The sequence below is a fragment of the Lissotriton helveticus genome, chromosome 8 (assembly GCF_964261635.1).
Source record: "Lissotriton helveticus chromosome 8, aLisHel1.1, whole genome shotgun sequence".
In the NCBI taxonomy this organism is placed as follows: domain Eukaryota; kingdom Metazoa; phylum Chordata; class Amphibia; order Caudata; family Salamandridae; genus Lissotriton; species Lissotriton helveticus.
The window spans coordinates 209,371,632-209,390,643 of NC_136069.1; the positions used below are offsets into that span (position 1 = coordinate 209,371,632).

General features: G+C 43.1%; 1 protein-coding gene across 10 annotated transcripts in view; it reads right to left on the reverse strand.

The window, feature by feature from the left end:
- The window catches only part of ITSN1 (intersectin 1), a 1,522,922-nt gene that overhangs the window by 895,731 nt on the left and 608,179 nt on the right, over window positions 1-19,012 (reverse strand). For all 10 annotated transcript variants that reach the window (XM_078656938.1, XM_078656936.1, XM_078656937.1 and 7 more), the window contains one exon: window positions 8,233-8,495. In XM_078656938.1, coding sequence (XP_078513064.1) covers window positions 8,233-8,495 — 263 coding nt within the window. The remainder of the gene's footprint in view (window positions 1-8,232; window positions 8,496-19,012) is intronic.

Here is a 19,012-nt window from a genome sequence, read left to right on the forward strand (position 1 = left end):
AGAGTAGTCAGGGCGGGGGAAGGAGGAATGGGACCCACAGTTCTACTCTCAAGTTAAGAGAACATTTGAAACGGAACTTTCACCTCGGTGATGATGGAATTGTGCAACAAGCGGTACTCTATTTTTTAAAAAACTGATTGCATGCTCAAAACGAGCCGCGCTGTTTACGCTGAAGAAGCAGTGTTGCCGGCGGGGGCGAAACCAGGAAGTCAGGCATCCTTGCCCGTGGCATGGGCGGGGCCTGTGACGCGGCCGGAAGAGGCCGGTGTTGCTCATTGATGCGGGGCTCCCATCATGGAGGGAGAGCCCCGCGGTAGCGTGAAAATCCAGAGAAGTGCCCCGCGTGTGGAGATGCGCCGGAGAAAAGGAGCGCAGCGAGGCGACGCGACAAAAGAGCACGGTGAGTAGAGGGGGGATATGTGGATCTGTGTGCATCTGTGTGTGCGTGCGTGAGCCCGTGAGTGGTGGTCGTGGCGGGGGAGGGGGGTGCGTGCGTGTGTGTGTGTGTGTGCGTGCCTGCCTGTGTGTGTGTGTATGCCTGCCTGCGTGTGTCTGTGTGCGTGCCTGTGTGTGTGTGTGTTTGCGGGGAATCTGAGGCAGGAGATGGGCACCGTGCCGGCCTGGGCGTGCGCGCCCACGAGGTGAAGTCTACGCTCGTGCCCGAGCCCTGTCTCAGATTCCCAGGAGACGGACGGCTATAGTTGTCGAGCTAGACGCATGCAAGCATGCGTATTCTAGCTCGACCTAAAAAAATCACATGTATGGTTAGTCCTTTAGGTGATGAGTTTCGGTACATACATATCAATGTGAATAATTCTAAAATACTGTATCATTTGATTAAAAAAATAAAACTTTATCCAATTCACTGATAAAGCCTCAAAGTTGTCACCCTAAGCATACCAATGAAAGTATTATTTTTGCTGAATCTGCAATAGCAAAGCACATTTGTTCTGATGCTGAAGAATACACAAAGATGATTCTGCAAAGACTTCCCCTCATTAGTGACCGAAGTAGAGTGAACAGCACTCCCCTCCTCCTCCTTTCCCTACCTCGTCCCCACCATTCCTTGCAGCCAGTTCATGTTTCTTCTGCTCGCCGGAGACAGCAATAGCTGCTCCCTGGTAAAAAGGAAGGGCAATGAGGAAGGAAGTGACAATATTAAGAAGCAATAATTAGATCTGCTATTCTGCGTTTTAAGAAAGATGCACGAGATTCTGACATTGTAAGAAAGACGAAGGGTTTTGGTGCAGGTTTAAGGAAGCACAAGGATAGGCTTAGTCAGCGTGTTCTCAAGGCAAAGGTCAATAGTCATTCTCTTACTTCGCCTTCACGATTTCAGAATGCCAAAACAGTGGATACAAGCAAAGCCCCAGACTGGACTTTGTCTGATCATATGGGCCTTTGGAGCTTGACACTATATCAGGTCATTAAACGCATATTATAATTGTGCTATAAATGCAACGTCATTGGCTTGTCTTTTTAGGGGCTCCACTCACACCTTAGGAAAAGGTTAAGAAGCTGGGCTTCATTGTGGACTAAGGTGGTGTCACTTACTTTGCAGTACTTACATGGTTTAAATCGATCATCTGGCTGATCCCCATTTCTGCACAAAGGACGTGATTCAAGCTCTTATTATCGCTAGACTGGATTACAGCAATGTGCTGTACCTGGGAGCCGACAAATCTACTATTCATCGACTACAGATAGTGCAGAATTCTGGCACTAGGCTTCTTTATTGGTTACCCAAATTTGCCTCAGTCTCTAATCTTCTTTGTGAGCTGCACTGCCTTGAGACCTTTTTGGTGAATCGTGCGCTATACAAATGTAAATGTAAATGTAAATGTCGGAATTTGTAAAGCGCACAGCTACCTCCACCGGAGGTGTCCCGGCGCTGTCCGTATACCCTGGCTTTCCTGGGAAATGTCCACTCCTGGGCACCCCCCAGGTGCAGCCAGGCATCCCAGCGCTTTTGGGGCCGTTGTGGAGACTAAGCAAGCTATTGCCCAGAGTTGCAGCGTGGGACCCATGATCAGAACAGGCACTGAGGCAAGAATATCCAGTCAGGGGAATTAATGAGCCGGAGACCCGCCGAGGCAGGAATCGAACCCTGGTCCCTGGCCAGAGCTCTGCATCAAGGTCTGCCTGCTCTAACCATTGAGCCACACTTCTCCAGGGAAAGGAGGAGGAGGGGAGTGCTGTTCACTCTACTTCTGTCGCTAATGAGGGGAAGCCTTTGCAGAATCATCTTTGTGTATTCTTCAGCATCAGAACAAATGTGCTTTGCTATTACACATTCAGCAAAAATAATACTTTCATTGGTATGCTTAGGGTGACAACTTTGAGGCTTTATCAGTGAATTGGATAAAGTTTTATTTTTTTAATCAAATGATACAGTATTTTAGAATTATTCACATTGATATGTATGTACCGAAACTCAACACCGAAACTCAACACTCCAGCAAAAGAGACTTCTGCAGTTCTCATTAACTAAATAAACTCTTTGCCTAAGACCTGTACAGATTAGTCTTTAGTTTAAAAGGCATTGCTACATTTGTTTTTCCAAAACATATGCATCAAAAAGAGGGCTACACAATTGCTTACACAGAGTGCCTATCGTTGAAACTCATTCTCTTCTAGCAAAACCTGAATCTTTCAAAACCGGTCTCATTCTGCACTATTTTGGATGAGTCTAACTGTATGTGTTTGCATAATCATTGTTAACAGCTAAACCTTCTATTTCAATCCTTAATTATTTTTACATGATTTGACATGTAAAGCAGCAATAACCAGCATGGAAAAGAACTGGACATCACAAAGCAATACTCTTCTTTAATGCACACTATATAAAATTATAAGACACCTTTTAAGAGAACCTTTTACTTCTCTGATGTGTCTGCGGTATGAGGTATTTAAACGTGTTTGTTGCAAAAATATTACAACATGCAACATAAACAGAGCACAATAAATGGATTAACAGGGTAAAACCTTGACAATAAACAAATATAAATCAATCCATAAAGCAGTGCACACGTCTCAAATACTTGCAACCCAGAAGACCAGCTTTATCAGGGATATGACCAACCCATTCAAAAGCATTAGTGTTCTTAAAAATGTGCATTTGCCAAACCAAGAGAAAAATTTAAACATTTCACAACTAAGAATTTAAAGATAAAAAACTTAAAGATAATGAAAGCCTTTATTAATAAAAACCTACAATCTCATTATGTGTGTGATGTTCTGCAGATAAGTAAACACCCTCTTTGGTTATGAAGCATTTTTAGTTTGGTGTCTTGGTTGTTTTAGGCCGCTTAACTTTTGTATCCGAAGACTTTGAGCGTCCTCTGAATCCAATGTGAAGGCTGTTGCAATGCAGGCACATTTTGCTTTAAATTAAAGCAGGCAAATGGTTTACATTTTCTTTTCGAAATACATTCCACAGTTGCATGGGACTATTTAGAAACTAATGCACTTAATACAGTCTTTATAAAAACTACAGTTGGATGGATAAAAATGTTCCGGACAAGCCCACCAGCATATCTCTCATCAGTCTAATGGCTTCAAGACTTCGCTCCACCATTGAGATAGTACTCACGATGGAATTGCAAATTATTCAGATACGGAGAATCAAGCCTCTGCTGCTGCTTTGGCACTTGGACCAGAGAGATGGAAAAGGTGTGCTTGTAGATGGCGGTGCCAATAATGGGATAATGCGTAAGGGTTTCCCTCACCCCCTCGGTTAACATTGTGGAATGCTCATCAGCGCAGCCTTAAAATGTCCCTATTTACCTGTAGTTTGTGGGGAAAGTAGGGGAAACATGATGGAAGCATAACGAAAATAGGGCTGGTGTCTTATTTCCCTCTACCTCCTCACTGGTGCATGAACACACAGGGCAATTGTGTCTTCCTACCGTTTAGTATTTCACCACACACACACACAGGACAAGAACAGTTGTGACAACCTCTGTACCCATAGATGGCCTATGTCCGCAGAAAAAAGAACACCTGCTCTCCAAGCATATTCTTCTACCCCAAAAAAGTAAAGAGGTCTAACCAACTACCCTATCCCAACACCTTTCAGTGCATAATAAGGGCTCCATCCATTCCCCCGGAGAGTAGTTAGGTGCGGTGCATTGTTTACTGGACAGCAAAAAGCGTTCCTATGCATCCAAACTGAATGCATCTGTAAAAGTGTTCATGTTTTTGCAGAAGAACTCTGTATAGTATCAACCAGTTGTATAAATAGTAGCAATTAAAATGTGAAAAGAAAACAGCTACTCATCACCATGGCAAGAAAAGCAAATAACATCCAAGACACGAAGCAGCATACTTTATTACAGTCCTCCTGAAATACCAGACCCAAGCTCTGATACTTTCCATGAACTCCGCTTTATCAATTTACTACTTAATTTAGTTCTTATAATCATTTTATCCCAGAGTCTTAAATAAGAAACATAAAACCTAAACAGAGCACACACTTCCACTGCCCCTTTCCATCATTGAACATTCTAAGCCGGTTAGCGTCAATTTGCTTTAGATTAACAGGGATATAATCTTCCCTCCTGGAAATGATAAACTGAGCCAGGAATTCGTTAGGCCCTACAAAACCCTGGGTGATAATTACAGAGGAATAATAGCCCTGGAGTTGGACGAGTAGTCCGGACACAGTTGTAGCACTAACTGTAATTCTGGATCTGTGCTCAGTGACAACTTTCCAACACCCACTGTACTGTAGTTCTCCCAATACCAGCCCTAACTCTCTCCGAAGCATGTAACTTGTGGGTAAAATCTGCTTGAGGTGCACTTAAATTACATTATACATAAAAGCGGCATGACTCCTCCAAAATTTGAATAAAATCAAATCTGGATGTCCATTGCCAAATACACACATTATTCTGGATTTTCAGACACCACTATAATGTTGATAATATTATAACGAATGCTTCTGGAGAGCATATTCAGCCCAAGGGGTGCTTGGGACCACTGACTGCTCTTAAAAATATATATTTTTTGAAATTCACAAATGGATAGGGGTCCCTTTGAGATCCCTTCTCATTTGCGAATGGGTCACTATCTCCTTCAAGGTGTCAGTAATATATTTATGTTTTGCGACTGAAATGTAGTCAAAAAACACTAATTCATACAACTGTGATTCTGTATTTTGAATGGCAAACATGTCTCTTCCGAATACTGAATCGCTAAGACAAATTAAAATTCCGTAACGGGTTACTGAATCACGTGGTTTTTTTAAATAGCATTTATGCAGTTGCAAACAGCCGGATACTGTGAATCAGGCCATTTCGGACCACAAAAATGCTTTGGACATATGGCCCCAAAAAACTGAGTCCTTGAGGCACTATAAACAACTTGTGTTATTATTAGCCAGCTCAGTCTTACTTGTTTTTGTTCTCAGTGATGAATGGTAAGGTTAGTCAGCCTATGATTCAAACCGAAGGTCTGCAGGGTGGATGCAGATTTCTTCAGCACATGCAAAAAACGAAAGGTGGGTGTTAATGATCACAGGTTATAGAGTGGCTCTTGCCAAGTAGCGTGGAGATAGCACAAATGAGGACAATGAATGCGGTGCTACAGGGAAGGGAAAAATCCCTAAACCCTAATTTCTGGACCAAGGTCCGTCTACAAACAACAAGTCCTGTGCACACGCATACGAGTGGATAAACAATACAGAAAAGTTATTGTCATCAAGGATGAAGTCAAAGTAGTTCTTTCTTGGAATGTTTATTTTTAATGGTGTATTGCTTCACGAACCAGCCAACACGTGTTTCGTCAATGGGGTGTGAAACCCTCGACTTCTTCAGGGCTGTAACGGAGTCGAATGAATAGTAGACCTTACAACTGGTGATAATTCCAACCCAGTGAGTCCTAAAATTTGTATGCGATGAAGAAACGTCTTCTTTTGGATGCTCTGTGTATCTTATGAGTAAGGTAACGCAATTTAGATCTTGATGGCGAGTCTCACTCCTGGCATTATAAGCCACGTTTCTATCCCTTCAGAGTTTCAATACATCTCGTAATGGCAAAACCAACTTAATACGGCACCATCCGCCGTGAAAAGAAGATGCAGCTTCCGATTCCACCAGTTATGCGAGTTAAACTCGAGGATGGTGCTGTATTAACTTGGTTTTGCCATCAAGAGGTGTATTGAATAGGAATCCTAATTATCACAAGTTGTAAGGTCTACGATTCATTATACTCCGTTACGGCCCTTAAGTAGTCAAGGGTTTCACAACCCATTGACGAAACACGTGTTGGCTGGCTCGCGAAGCAATACACCATTAAAAATCAACATTCCAAGAAAGAACACCTTTGTCTTCATCCTTGGTAACGATAACATTTCTGTTTTGTTTATCCACTCATATGCGTGTGCACAGGACTTGTTGTTCTTCAGCACATGCAGTAACATATTTTGCTATCTTACCAGTCACATGCGGTGAACTAATCCTCTAAATCACAAATATCACAGATTTTCAATTGTTCTAGGAAGGGGAGTGTGTTCTACTGGGGTACATCATACTGTCTCCTTCATACACTTGTCACATAAGGGTATCCTAGAACCATATCCAGTCAACCATCATCTGACTAAACTCATTTCATGAACCAACGACACTGCGCTGTTTATTTGTTTGACACTCACACATCCTACTGGTGTTATGCTTCATCATAGGGTCTCATCCTGGTCCCTCCCTATAAACCAGGATAGGCTCAAAAGTTTTCAGGGAGCACTTTGGATATTAATCTTGATTAGGTCTGCTAAAGATACAAAAAATACCTTAACTTGGGTGCCTTTGGTAGGGTTAAAATCAAGTTTGTTGGGTGGTTTTGCAGAGGATTAAGTGTCTTTACACCCTAGTGTTTAGTCATTATGTTTCATCCCTCAAGGATAGACCACTAGGGGTCCAGGACTTTTGTAGGGATCTCGTAATTGAATTTCTTAATGTTGTGCCCAACTTGGTCAGGATCTTGGTGGTGTGATAGAAAACATATAATAGATATAAAGGCCTACTTGCTTGAATTCTTTTTGTGGGCATATATTAATGGGGAAAAGATGGTAAAACCAGATAAAGAACTATTATTCACATAGTGAAGTGTAATTTGTTAATTATTGAGACAAAAGAAAGGCTTGGCATGAATACTTCACATTCTATGTGAATGATGCATTAATGAGCCTCAGTAGAGGAGTCATTATGCAATCAAGATATCACACATGCAGACAAATCTAGCCCATCACAAAGGTGTATCTCGTGTTGCAATGCAAAAGTTCAAAACGTACATCAATCTGTTATTAGTGAAATACCTTTTGCACAGTGATGGCCGTTCTAACCTTACCCTTAAAGGGTAAGTGTCCTCACCTGCCAGGGCAGGTGAGGACACTCCTCTATAGTTAAACTCTGAATGGCAAGATAAACAAGCCAGAAAATATATTGTTTGTTCGTTTGAAATGGACCTGCAATCATTTTACCTGCATTGGGTGAATAGTGTAATTTTTGCTTACCACTCCAAGGGCCGTGTGTACTGGCAGGATGCATTCCATCCACTGCTCTGTTCCCCCACAACACGGACACGTGATTAGTTGAGGTCTTTTTCAAGTCTCTTGTTTTCAATGGGGCATCCGGTCTCCTGATAGCAGTGGGCGGGCAGGGGAGGAGGGGTGGTTCCACTAAGGTGCGTCCATGTGCGCAAATCCCTCATGACCCTCGAGGATCATGGGATTTATCAGAGCGAACCAATGGCTTTATCACAATGCCCTTTCTCCTCTTTTTAAGGGTCCTTGTTCCTTTTTGGTGAGACTGTGAAATTGTATGTTCCTCTCATGTTGTACGACACAGAGCAGTGGACGGAAGAGGTCCTCTACAGCAAAAACTAAGGTTGGCAAAAGCAATGTTTCTCAGTCATAGTGCGATTCAAACTAACAGTGAAGCAAGTGGGAGTTGGGACTTTAAGCAAGTTTACCATTACTTGTTCTTTGTTTGACAGGTTCGTGGCTTTAAGTCCTACGGCTGGTTCCGGGCAGAGCACCCAGGATGCATTGCATTACCTATGTGCTCGGTATTATGGAAAGGGACTGAACGATCTAGGACTTCAAAAGCATTATTGGTCCTCATAAATGAAGCAACTTGTACTTAAAACGCAACATTTTTACAATTGAACATGTTTTGTGAAATGGTTCTAAAGACTGCAATGAACCCAGACTACGGAGGCCTTCTCCACACCTACCTCGCGCCGCTCTATCTCTTTCCGTCGTTCTTCCTCGCGCTGCCGCTCGAACTCGCGCTGTTTCTCCAGCTGCCTCTCAATCTCCTGCTGTTTCTTACGCTCTTGCTCCTGCCGCTCGCGCTCCTTCCGCTCCTGCTCCGCACGCTCCAGCTGCGCCAGCCGCTCTTGCTCTTTGCGCTGCTGCTCCAGGAGAGCCTGCCTCCTCTTCTCCAACTCCAAATTCCCACGTTCAAAGTTCTCACGTTTCTTGTCTTCAAAAGTAACTTCATAATGGGAAACATTGGTTGAAAATCAAACAATTAAAAAACAAGGAAATCCGAGAGAGTACACTTTCTCCAGTAATATTGAATATGTCTGCATTTTAATTTTTATTACTCTTTGCAACAAGAAAATTAAGTGAAACTTCAGAAATCAGCAGAAAAAGAAGCAAGTTACCATTTACTATAGTTTGGGATTCATCCTAAAATAGTGACCTATTGTGATGCACATTTCCTGTAACGATGATTGCAAGAAATTCTGAATGTATTGCCGCATCTATATAGCTCTTACTACCAAATGTGGGACGCTGAAGTGTTTTCCTGCTTGGGTATCATGCTACACCACGTTGGATGTGTGGTTGGAATTGTATTCTCAGTTCTGATACTGTGTGTGAATCGTTTCTGTGATGACCACAGAGGTGTGGTTATCTTGTTATGGGATGCAGTGCTTAGCAGTGTGATCAATGAATTGGGACTGGCAGGCGTAAAGTTAATGGTTTTCAGGTAGCTGAAAGCTTTGTACAGCTCTGCAGGTCTGTTTTTGACATTTCTTCTGTTCACAGTCCACTGGAAAAAGTTTTTTTTTTCACGCTGATTTCTCACCTGTAGAAGAGAGGAATAATCCCAGATGCCAGACTGGATCAAGAAACTTCATGGCTCTCACGTCTCATCAATGCTGGAAGTGGTGCCAGATGACATCATTGAAGCCATATAGAGCCCACTCCTACATAAAGTCTGTTTCCAACCATTTTTCCCAGCCAAACATTGATATAGTTATGCAGTATCAAAAGCAATTTGGGATCTTATTAATTTTAAAAAAAAAACGATCCATTATATGGGGAGTAGAGTGGGTCATGAGGAATGTACAGTCCGATAAAGTATCCACCAGAAAGATCATTACCACAGGTAAGTAACATTCACTTCTGATGGATACATCTCTCTGCAGATTCCACATCCGCAGAATAGATTTCAAATCCATACGGTTGGAGGGTTGATAGACGGTTAGACTTGAAAATCTTGCAAGACGGATCTGGCAAAGTGGCAGCCCCTATGCACCTCACCATACAGGCAGTAATGTTTAGCGAAGGTGTTTAGAGACACCCATGTCCCTGCTCTGCAAATCTCTGCTTTTGCCACTCTACTGGTAAGAGAAGATGTGGTTGATTTGATTCTGGTGGAATGGCCTCTGCTCCCTCCGCAGGTTCTTTGCTGGCCAGAGCAGATCCTAATAGGGAGAATAATCCATCGGGTCAGAGCAAACATCTAAAATACTTTTCATTTCTTGGCCCCACAGCAGGCCAGAAAAAGCTTGTCATCCAGTTGATTTTCCTTGGTACAATCCAGGTAATAGTTGATTGTCCGACAAAGTTCCAACCTGTACAACCACTCTTCCTCTATCATAGGATGGTGCAGGAACAGATGGATGAGATGGGTGATGGACTGACTGAGGTGGATGCGGGTCACAACATTTGACAGGAAAGCAGTGCTGGTTCGCAACACCATTTTGTCAAGATAAAAGGTGGTGAAGGGGTAGGTGAGATCTGAGAGCCTGCAACTCACCCGTTTGGCAGAAATAATGGGCAATAAAAAGACTACCTTTAACATCAACATTTCCTAAAGGACAACTATGAAGAGGTCAAATGGAGTCCCCAATAGAAAAGTTAAAAACAGGTAAAAATCCCACTGAGGTACAGCAAATTGAGTAGGGAGATGTATATTTGTTAGCCCCCTTCAAAAAACACGGGACAATAAGGCACTTGAACAAGAAAGGTTGGTTTGCAAGACATAGGAACGCCGAAAACACAACTAAATACCCCTATGCCAGTACCTACTGCACATACTAGCTAGACAAAGGAAAGTGCAAACTGCAATACCTGGGACAGCTTAGCCTGGAAGGGGTCCATGTTTTCCATGCACAAAGAAACAACGTTACGCTATCTTCCAGAGTAAGGGGACTTGGTAGAGGGGTGATGTGCTGAAGTTCTAGCGTCTACCACCTCCGATGGCAACCGAAAGGAGTTAAGATGTCCTCGTTCAATCTCCAGGAATGGAGGTGGAGGTGAGATGCATTGTGGTATCTTGGTCAGAACTTGAGGAATCAAGGGTATGGGGAAAACACAAAGTGCAGCTGAAAGTCCTGCTTAAACTGAAACGCATCCCTCAAGGCTTCCTTCATCGGATATTGGAGGGCACAGAACTGCTGGTAATGAGCATTTTCCTAGGAGGTGAACAAGTCCACTAAAGGAGAGCCCCACTGGGCAAAGATGTCCTGGACTACCTCCGGCAGGCGACGCAACTTGTCATCGCAAGATAAAGCTGGCTCAGGCTGTTAGCTTCAACATTGAGAAACTCCGCCAGGAGACTGGCGGTAATCCAGAGTTCTTGTCAGTGTGCCCAAGACCACAGTCTCAACGCTTTCAGTCAAAGGGGCGAGAAACTACTGCCCCTGGTTTGTTGATGTACCACATCACTGTAGTGTTGTCCTTCAAGATCAGGACATACCAACCCTGGGTGGAGGGGAGGAAAGGCCTAGAGTGCCACATAAATTGTTTGCAGTTTCCTATGGAGAACTTGTTCTTCAGGAGACCAGAGACCTCGGATCTTCCGATCCTCCAGATGAGGTCACCACCATAGCTATGGCTGGAAGAAGCCAAAGGCCATTCCGCAATTCAGGTGCGCCTCATTCTCCCATCAAGCCACCTTAGCTTCTGTGCTGGGGGAAATTGCAATGGAATCGAACAGCTCTCCCACGTATTGCAACCATTGCTTAAGAAGGCACCACTGCAGTGCCAATGTACGTGCATGACTAGGAGAATGCAGGAAGCTACCAGGCCCAGGAATCGGAGGATCCTCAGAACTGGAACGCTCACGTCTTGCTGTAAAGGTAGAACCATTTGCTGCATATCAGCAATCCCCTGAGGTGGGGAAACAGGCATAGAACAGTTTGTTCAGTACAGCCCCTATGAACTGGAGTCACTGGAGGGTCTTAGGAGAGATTTAGACTTGCCGATAAAAAAGCCCAGGTCGAAAAGTAGGGATACTGTTGACTGTAGATGGTGAGACACCACCTCCAGTAATTCCAGCTTTCATTAGCCAGTCGTCCAGGTACGGGAATATTTAGATGACCAACCGTCAGAGGCGAGGCACAATTGCCATCACCTTCGTGAAGACTTGAAGCCTTGATGTTAAGCCAAATGGGACCACAGAGATTCAGTAGTACGTGGAACCCAACACAAAGCCCTATTATTTCTGATGTGACTGACGAATCAAAATAAGGAAGTTTGAATTGTGTAAGTCAAGTGACATCATCAAGTCTCCAGCTTCCTATGCCAGTAACACTTGGGGGAGTGAGCATCTTGAACTTTTCCTTTCTGAGGTAGAAGTTCAAGTCTCAGACACAATTCGCTTCCATCTGAGGAACAAGTATCAGACTCTTTCCTGTTCAAGCACAAACTTCACAGCTCCTTCTTGTAAGAGTGCTGCCACGTTCTGTCGCAGGATGGTGAGCTGATCGAAAGGGGTGCGAGGGGCCAAAGATTTGGGGTGGGGGCAGGGCGAGGGACAAGGGTGGAGCTGGAAGGGAAGGGGGCAGGTGCAGCCCCTTTCTTCAATCTGTCGGATCCACTGGCCTTGTCATGTATTCCTATAGGTCCTGAATCGATCCCCCTATTCCTGACCCTATTCTAGTTAAACAAACCAACAAGTTAACTAGCAGTCAGCCCATGAGGCAGAAAACCCCCATGATGCAGATACCGTTATCTGACGCAGTCACACTACGGCACAGGAACGTGTTATCTGATTAGGTCATAACGCTTGCGATCTAATTAGACAAGCAATATTCCTCCAGCCCCTGATAAGGCATACGGAGTTCTCATAACAAATCAAACCTATGACAACCTGGGCAAAACCCTGCGGCCATTGTTTTGATTTCACCGAGAACTTTAGTAAAAGAATGTGCTAACGAGCAAGTCGTATGACATCTTTATTGACGTATCTATGTCCATCCTTACGTCAATCTCGGCACCTTAAAGGTATAAATATTACCGATCTTGCCATATGCAAACACACGCGTGGTGACGAGACGGAGCAGCCATACTTGCCGAAGCGAAGAGCAGAGCAGACCCCGCTGGCGCAGCCCCGCCTTTCTGACGCGCTGAGAGACGCGCTGCTTTCTCCTGCCGAGAATCCAGCACCGGCGTTTCTGGGTAGCCCTCGCAGGCAACCTGGAATATCGAGACCAGAGAGAGAGATACCATTCCTCATTCATCCTAAATTCCAGGTACAGAACTGAATAACCCCTCACAGAGAATTCTTTAGTTATTCACTTGGCAAAAACAAACTTAACTTAAACTGTAACTATCTATTCCCGCCCACGTATTAGACTTAGGTCAGGTACACGGGGTAGGCGTATCTAGAAACACCAGTTGAGTACGTTTAGTCAAATGTATATGTGTATATAATATATTTTATTCATTTTAAAACATCTTATGGCTTAGAAACCATATCAATGTTTTTACAGTATTATTTTATACTATTGCTTTTAATGTATGCACTTTACTTAGCTATAAGTATTGCAATAATATCGATCCATTTCTCTTGTATGAGAAAAGAGACTGATCAATAAATAACACCTTTTTATTGAACACGCCCGTCTCTTCCTTTTCTCTACATTCTGATGAGACTAAGAATGCACGTACTGACTGAGTAAAATAATTTGCCTTTTGTTCACACGACTCTCGAGATTGACTCTTGATTAGTGGAGAGCAAAGTTGTCATGTTCTATGGTTGTCAGAAACTAAATCCCTTCTTGTCTAATCAGGGAAGTTAATTCCTCCTTGAACATTCGAGAAAGTTTCTAGTGAACTCTGAGCTAAGCTGGCAAACCCAAAACTTTAAGTCTAGTATCGACAGTAGTAGACCTAGTTAACGTCTGACCTAGGCCTTTACTGCTGTAGGTATTATTCCAATGCGCAGAGCCTATTGGGAAGATAGGAACTACACTACATGGCGCCCAACGTGTTTGGAAAGGGCGATAAAACTAACGTAAGACATTTAGAGCAACTCAGTCGTGCTTTCTCACTCAGACCCCTTTTCCCAAATACTCCAAAGACGTCTGGAGTGGGTGAAAGGTTATATCCGCCAGACCTCGCAGGAGGGAACTCCTATGTATGGTTCTTGGTATAGTCAACATTGAAGGATAAACAGTTCCAACATATTGTGCATCTAATCTTTGTTTCCATAAGAAACCTGATCTGCAAACAAACAAAATAACCATCCGGTCAGTAACATGACAGACAGTGATGAAGAAAGAGAGGCAGTTAGATTAGCAGCTGACATAGCAGAAGCTGATACTGCTCTACAAAATGCAGACCCGGATATAATACTCATCCCGGTCATTAAAAGAAAATCTATAACCTTGAAACTTATAGAAAATGGACTGACACCCAGAGGTGGCACAGTCATATTCGTAATTGAGGCACACGAATATCGGCAGACAGAGGTATATTATTCATGGATACATTTTCCAGCAGCAAATGCTGTAACAAAGTACTTCCACTATTACAAAATAGAGGAACCTCCTAATGAGTACACTCCTTTCGAGGAGGTGGAAGTACCACTCAAATTCCAAGAGCATTTGCTCTTATTTGATGGCGCCCTAAAACATAATAATCACATCACCAGGCTCGGTCCTTTAGGTAGACCAGGAGCAACGTGGCCGGTCCTAGCCGGATACACACCACATCCAGACATCAATGGGATGTCTGCAGCAGAACTGTTAACACAGCTAAAACAATTAATAAAAATTCATAGACAATTAGTTCAGTATGTGATGCGGACATCAACAATTCAGCCAGCGATTAAACTTCCACAGCTGACCCCTCAACAAGGGAACACAAATAAAATTACACCACAGAACATCCAATCCTGCCTAGGTAAAGTACCGGCTAAACGGGAACAAATACCATTCTGGTTGGCACAGAAAATTACCCAAATAGAGGCGGTGTTTCCTGACACCACCCCGCTAGAAAAACACAGGATTCTGACTGTCTCCCAATGGGAATCGCACCACACATAGAGGACTGTGACACTTGGGGTACAGTCTTTGCTTCCATCTACACAAAAACGCACGGTGTTCCATCCATTTCGGTGATACCAGATGTGCTAAAACAAATTCAAGACGAATACGGTCCAGAACCCGCTTTAACTCTTGGTGTGAAATTACTGAAAGACTTCAAGCAGGTCTCGGCTATATTATTAGCCAACATAAAAGGTGAAGCAGCCAACGTGGCGATCCGCCAGAGGTTAAAAGAGACAGATATAGCAGACCAACCAGCTGAAATTGCCAGAATCATAGAAAAATCCTATGAGGAACTAGGTAGGGACAGTTTAGGTGGAATACCAGTAAAACCACAACTGACTGAAAGTCCAGAAAAAATATTTTTTAATAATAATTCACCAAAAAAGAACTGGGATGGAAACAAACAATCCAATCCTAAAGAAAAGAAATTCCAGTCCAGAGGAAGGTCTCCTAGGCGAAGGGAGAAATCTCCGAACCAAAGACACAGGTCACCCCAGAGTGACCCCTCTGGTAAAAGATATAACCTTAGAAATAGGGATAATATAAAAAAACCTGATAGATATCAAGACATTGATACGCGTCCCTCTCAATCTTTTCAGACTTCCTCGCAGAAATCGGAAAGAAGAGGACGATCAGAACAAAGAGAAGAGCACGCCAAGTCCAAAGACAAGGAACCTGCTCAACTAAAAAAGAAATTACAATTTCCAAAAAAGAAGGTAGCCAGTATCAAGGTAGTTAACAATGCCGAGAATACTGAGGACACAACTGAAAAACGGAGAGTGGGCTCAGACAATGTTAGACAGCGCAGCAGAAGTGAGCATAGCTCGCAAAGTCCTTATGAATCATCTGGAGAAAGTGGACACGAATGAATATCTTCAAGTGGAAACTGCAGACACCAGGGTTAGCAAACCTCACAAGATATACGAGATAACATTACGTATAGAGGGAGATAAGACTAGGAAAATAAGGGGACTATTTTGGGATAACCTCTCCAAGGGCTATGACATCCTTCTAGCTGAAAAAGACTGGCCACCAGAGTTTGTCAGGGAGTGCCCTCATGGCGAAGAAATAATTATACCTGCCTTCTCAAATCAAATTCCAATTCATAAAAAATACACACTTGCTAGAAAGTGGGCAGTGGCTCTAGCAGCTGCTTTATATAAAAATCATGTAGGATGGGATGAGGACTCCCCTCCTCACAAAATCCAGTTAAAATCACAACCTTCTGCACAAAGGCAGTACCCAATTAAGCAAGAAGCTAAAAAACAGGTAAATGAAATACTAGATCAGCTAGAATACCAGGGGGTGATTGAAACTTGCACCTCACAAATGAACAATCCTTTGTTTCCGGTCTCCAAACCAGACAATTCATATCGTCTAGTTTTGGATTACCGACACCTTAACTCATGTTGCAAAACTTTTGCAGTGCAAAACTCACACAGTGCTGCACTAATGAATAACATAGTGCGCAAAAAATACAAAACAACCTTAGACATCTCTAATGGATTCTTTTGTCAAAACATAGCACCAGAGAGCAGATATTGAACTGCATTCTCAGTAAATGGCACTCAAAAACAATTCTGTCGGTTAGCCCAGGGGTACAAGAACAGCCCGGGGGTATTCTCAGCGAGAGTAACAGAATTACTTCAACTATATGATGATGAAGCATTATCTTATGTCGATGACATTTACTTAACAGATGATGACTTGGAGACTCACTTGAAAAGAGTGAACACCATAATACTTGGGTTCGCTGCAGAGGGTTACAAATTCAACTTTAAAAAATCCAGAATTGCCCATCTGACAGTCCTGTTCTTAGGATATGAATTATCAAGCGAAGGCAAAAGCCTGGCTGACAATTTCCTAGAGAAATGTGCCGTACTCCAAGCACCTAGAACACTAAAAAACTTACAGTCGATTCTAGGCTTCCTAAATTTCGGAAGAACATACATTGCAAATTACGCAGAAAGGGTCAAACCCCTTTATGATCTAATTAAACCAGATTTTAAAAGATCCAATTGGACTCAAATACACACAGAAATTTTGAGATCCTTACAAACAGACATGCTAATTAAAACAAAATTAGAAACACGTGATAACACACGCAATCTTGTGATTCGAGTCATCCCAGGGAGATGCGGATTCACATACCTGACCTCTAATGAGGGAGAAAAGGTACCGATTGCATTCAAATCACACTTGTACACAGAAGCTGAACAGAAATTCAGCAACAAAGAAAAAATTGTTCATGCAGTCCAAACCGCAATAGCTAGAGAGAAAGATCAAGCGGACGGTAGACATATCACAGTCAGAACAGCAAAATCAGCCTTTGAGGCACTAACAACACCGTGGAATTTACCAACAGCATTGAATCCGGAATGGATACAATGGGTGAATTCTATCACAACGGACAAAGTATACTACTACTTTGATCCAGAACTAGAAGAATTAAAAAATCTAGAATATGAAGAAACATACCCTCTGCCAATCGACATTCTGCCTTTACGACATTACGCCTGTGTAATCTATACAGACGGACATGCTCAACCCTCCGTTTGGGGAGAACAAGCATACAACCCCACATGTGAGATTACAAAAGAAGTGTGGCGCGGAGGTAAACTAAAACCTCTATTAACAAAGACACACTCAGTAGAAAGTAATTCAGAACAACAAACTGAAATATTAGCTTTAAAAATGGCGCTAGATAATGCGGATCGCGAATTCCCGACACTTATAGTGTCAGATTCATATTACTGCGTCAAATCATATAACAGCGATTTGCAGACATGGATTCAAAACGGTTACAAAGATGACACAGATGCACCAATAAAGCAGAAACTGCTCTGGGAACAAATAGCTCTTTTAAAAAAAGAACTACCAAAGACTCACGTGACTCACTCACTGAGTCATCAGCGTGATGGCGTTCACGTTGTAGGGAATTCATTGGCTGAGACAGCCACAGCGGCAGCCACTAAACCGGCTCCCGTAGATCGAAAAAAGCGTACATTAAAATACATTGACGGTGAAACAGTGCTGGCAGTGAAAACGTCATCAAAAGGCGACTGCTCAGCGTTACCGATCAACTATCCACTCAATTACACATACATAATCGATGCAAACTCCGTCCCTTTTGCTCGAATCCCTGGAGTGGGGGATAGAGTGATTCCAAACATGGACAGGAGAAACTTGTTAATCGCAGACGCACACATGGGCGAGGGTCTCAGACACCTTAAAATAAAAGATTCTCTGGAAGAATTACAATCACGGTACTGGTGGCCAGGCATGAGCCTGCGTCATACCATGTTTGTAAAAAACTGCCCAAACTGCAACAGAGATCGCAGTGGGGAGAGAAACAGTTTAATACCTCGTCGTTCTACTCCAGGAAAAATCAGGAGTAAAAAGGAAGGGTTGCGATTAACATATACAGGCTAGTTCCACTTATAATGTAGATCACCAGCACTCGGCTGACGTCCGGACTGTTATACAAAGATTTGCGGGTCTAAATGGCATATACGCTAAGCGCATGCTACGTTTGACTATTGTTTTCACTCAAGCCATCCAGCCTGGGGGGAAACATGGCCAAATGAGCATAGTCCAGCGGGAATCTTCTCACTTCCTTCCTGAGGGTACGGGACGGTGTAAAGAAAAAACCAAGGCATAAAGCAATCTATAGCGGAAAGGATATTAGGTTCGGGAGCTGGATGGGTCAAACATCTAATAAGTGTCCAACGTAGTCTCAATAACTTGCCAAGAAATTCTCTGAAGGGATTCAGTGCGTACGAATTATTATTTGGAACTAGGATGATGATCTCTGACATTGATAGTCAGACTTCAGTGGTGAAAGAAAAAAGCTTTGATATCAAAGACCGTTTGGCTATTTTGCAGGACTTAAACAAAACAAGAAAAGACCTGAGCAACATAAAATTGAAACAACAGCCAACAACCACTGAAGAACCACCACCTGTCCCAGCAAGACCTGTCTGGATTCCAAAAGTCGGGGATCTAGTCAGGGAAAAGATCGCGGTAAAGAAGGAATTTGGGCCTTCTTACAGAAAAGCAGTTCCTGTCTTGTCTGTCAAAGGGACAAGATCAGTTGTACTACCGCCACTTGCTGGTAAAAAGGAGAACCGAGTTGTATCCATCGACCTGGTAAAACCACAACATGTGGCCGATAACAAACAGTAGGCCAAGTGGACTCCCAATAAGTAGCAGAACACCAAGGTTTGCTACCAGTACAGAGGTCCTAACGAAGAGGCTCATCACATTCGAAACGCATACAGAAGAACAACAAGGACTATGCAAAAATGCAATAGAACTAAGACCTCTGAATACCCAAATAAAAACATTTAGCAGAGACACACCAATCTATAATGAAGTACCAAGTGAGAATGCAAGAAACAGAAATCCTGAACCAATTGGAACAATTGACAGAACTGCATCCGGC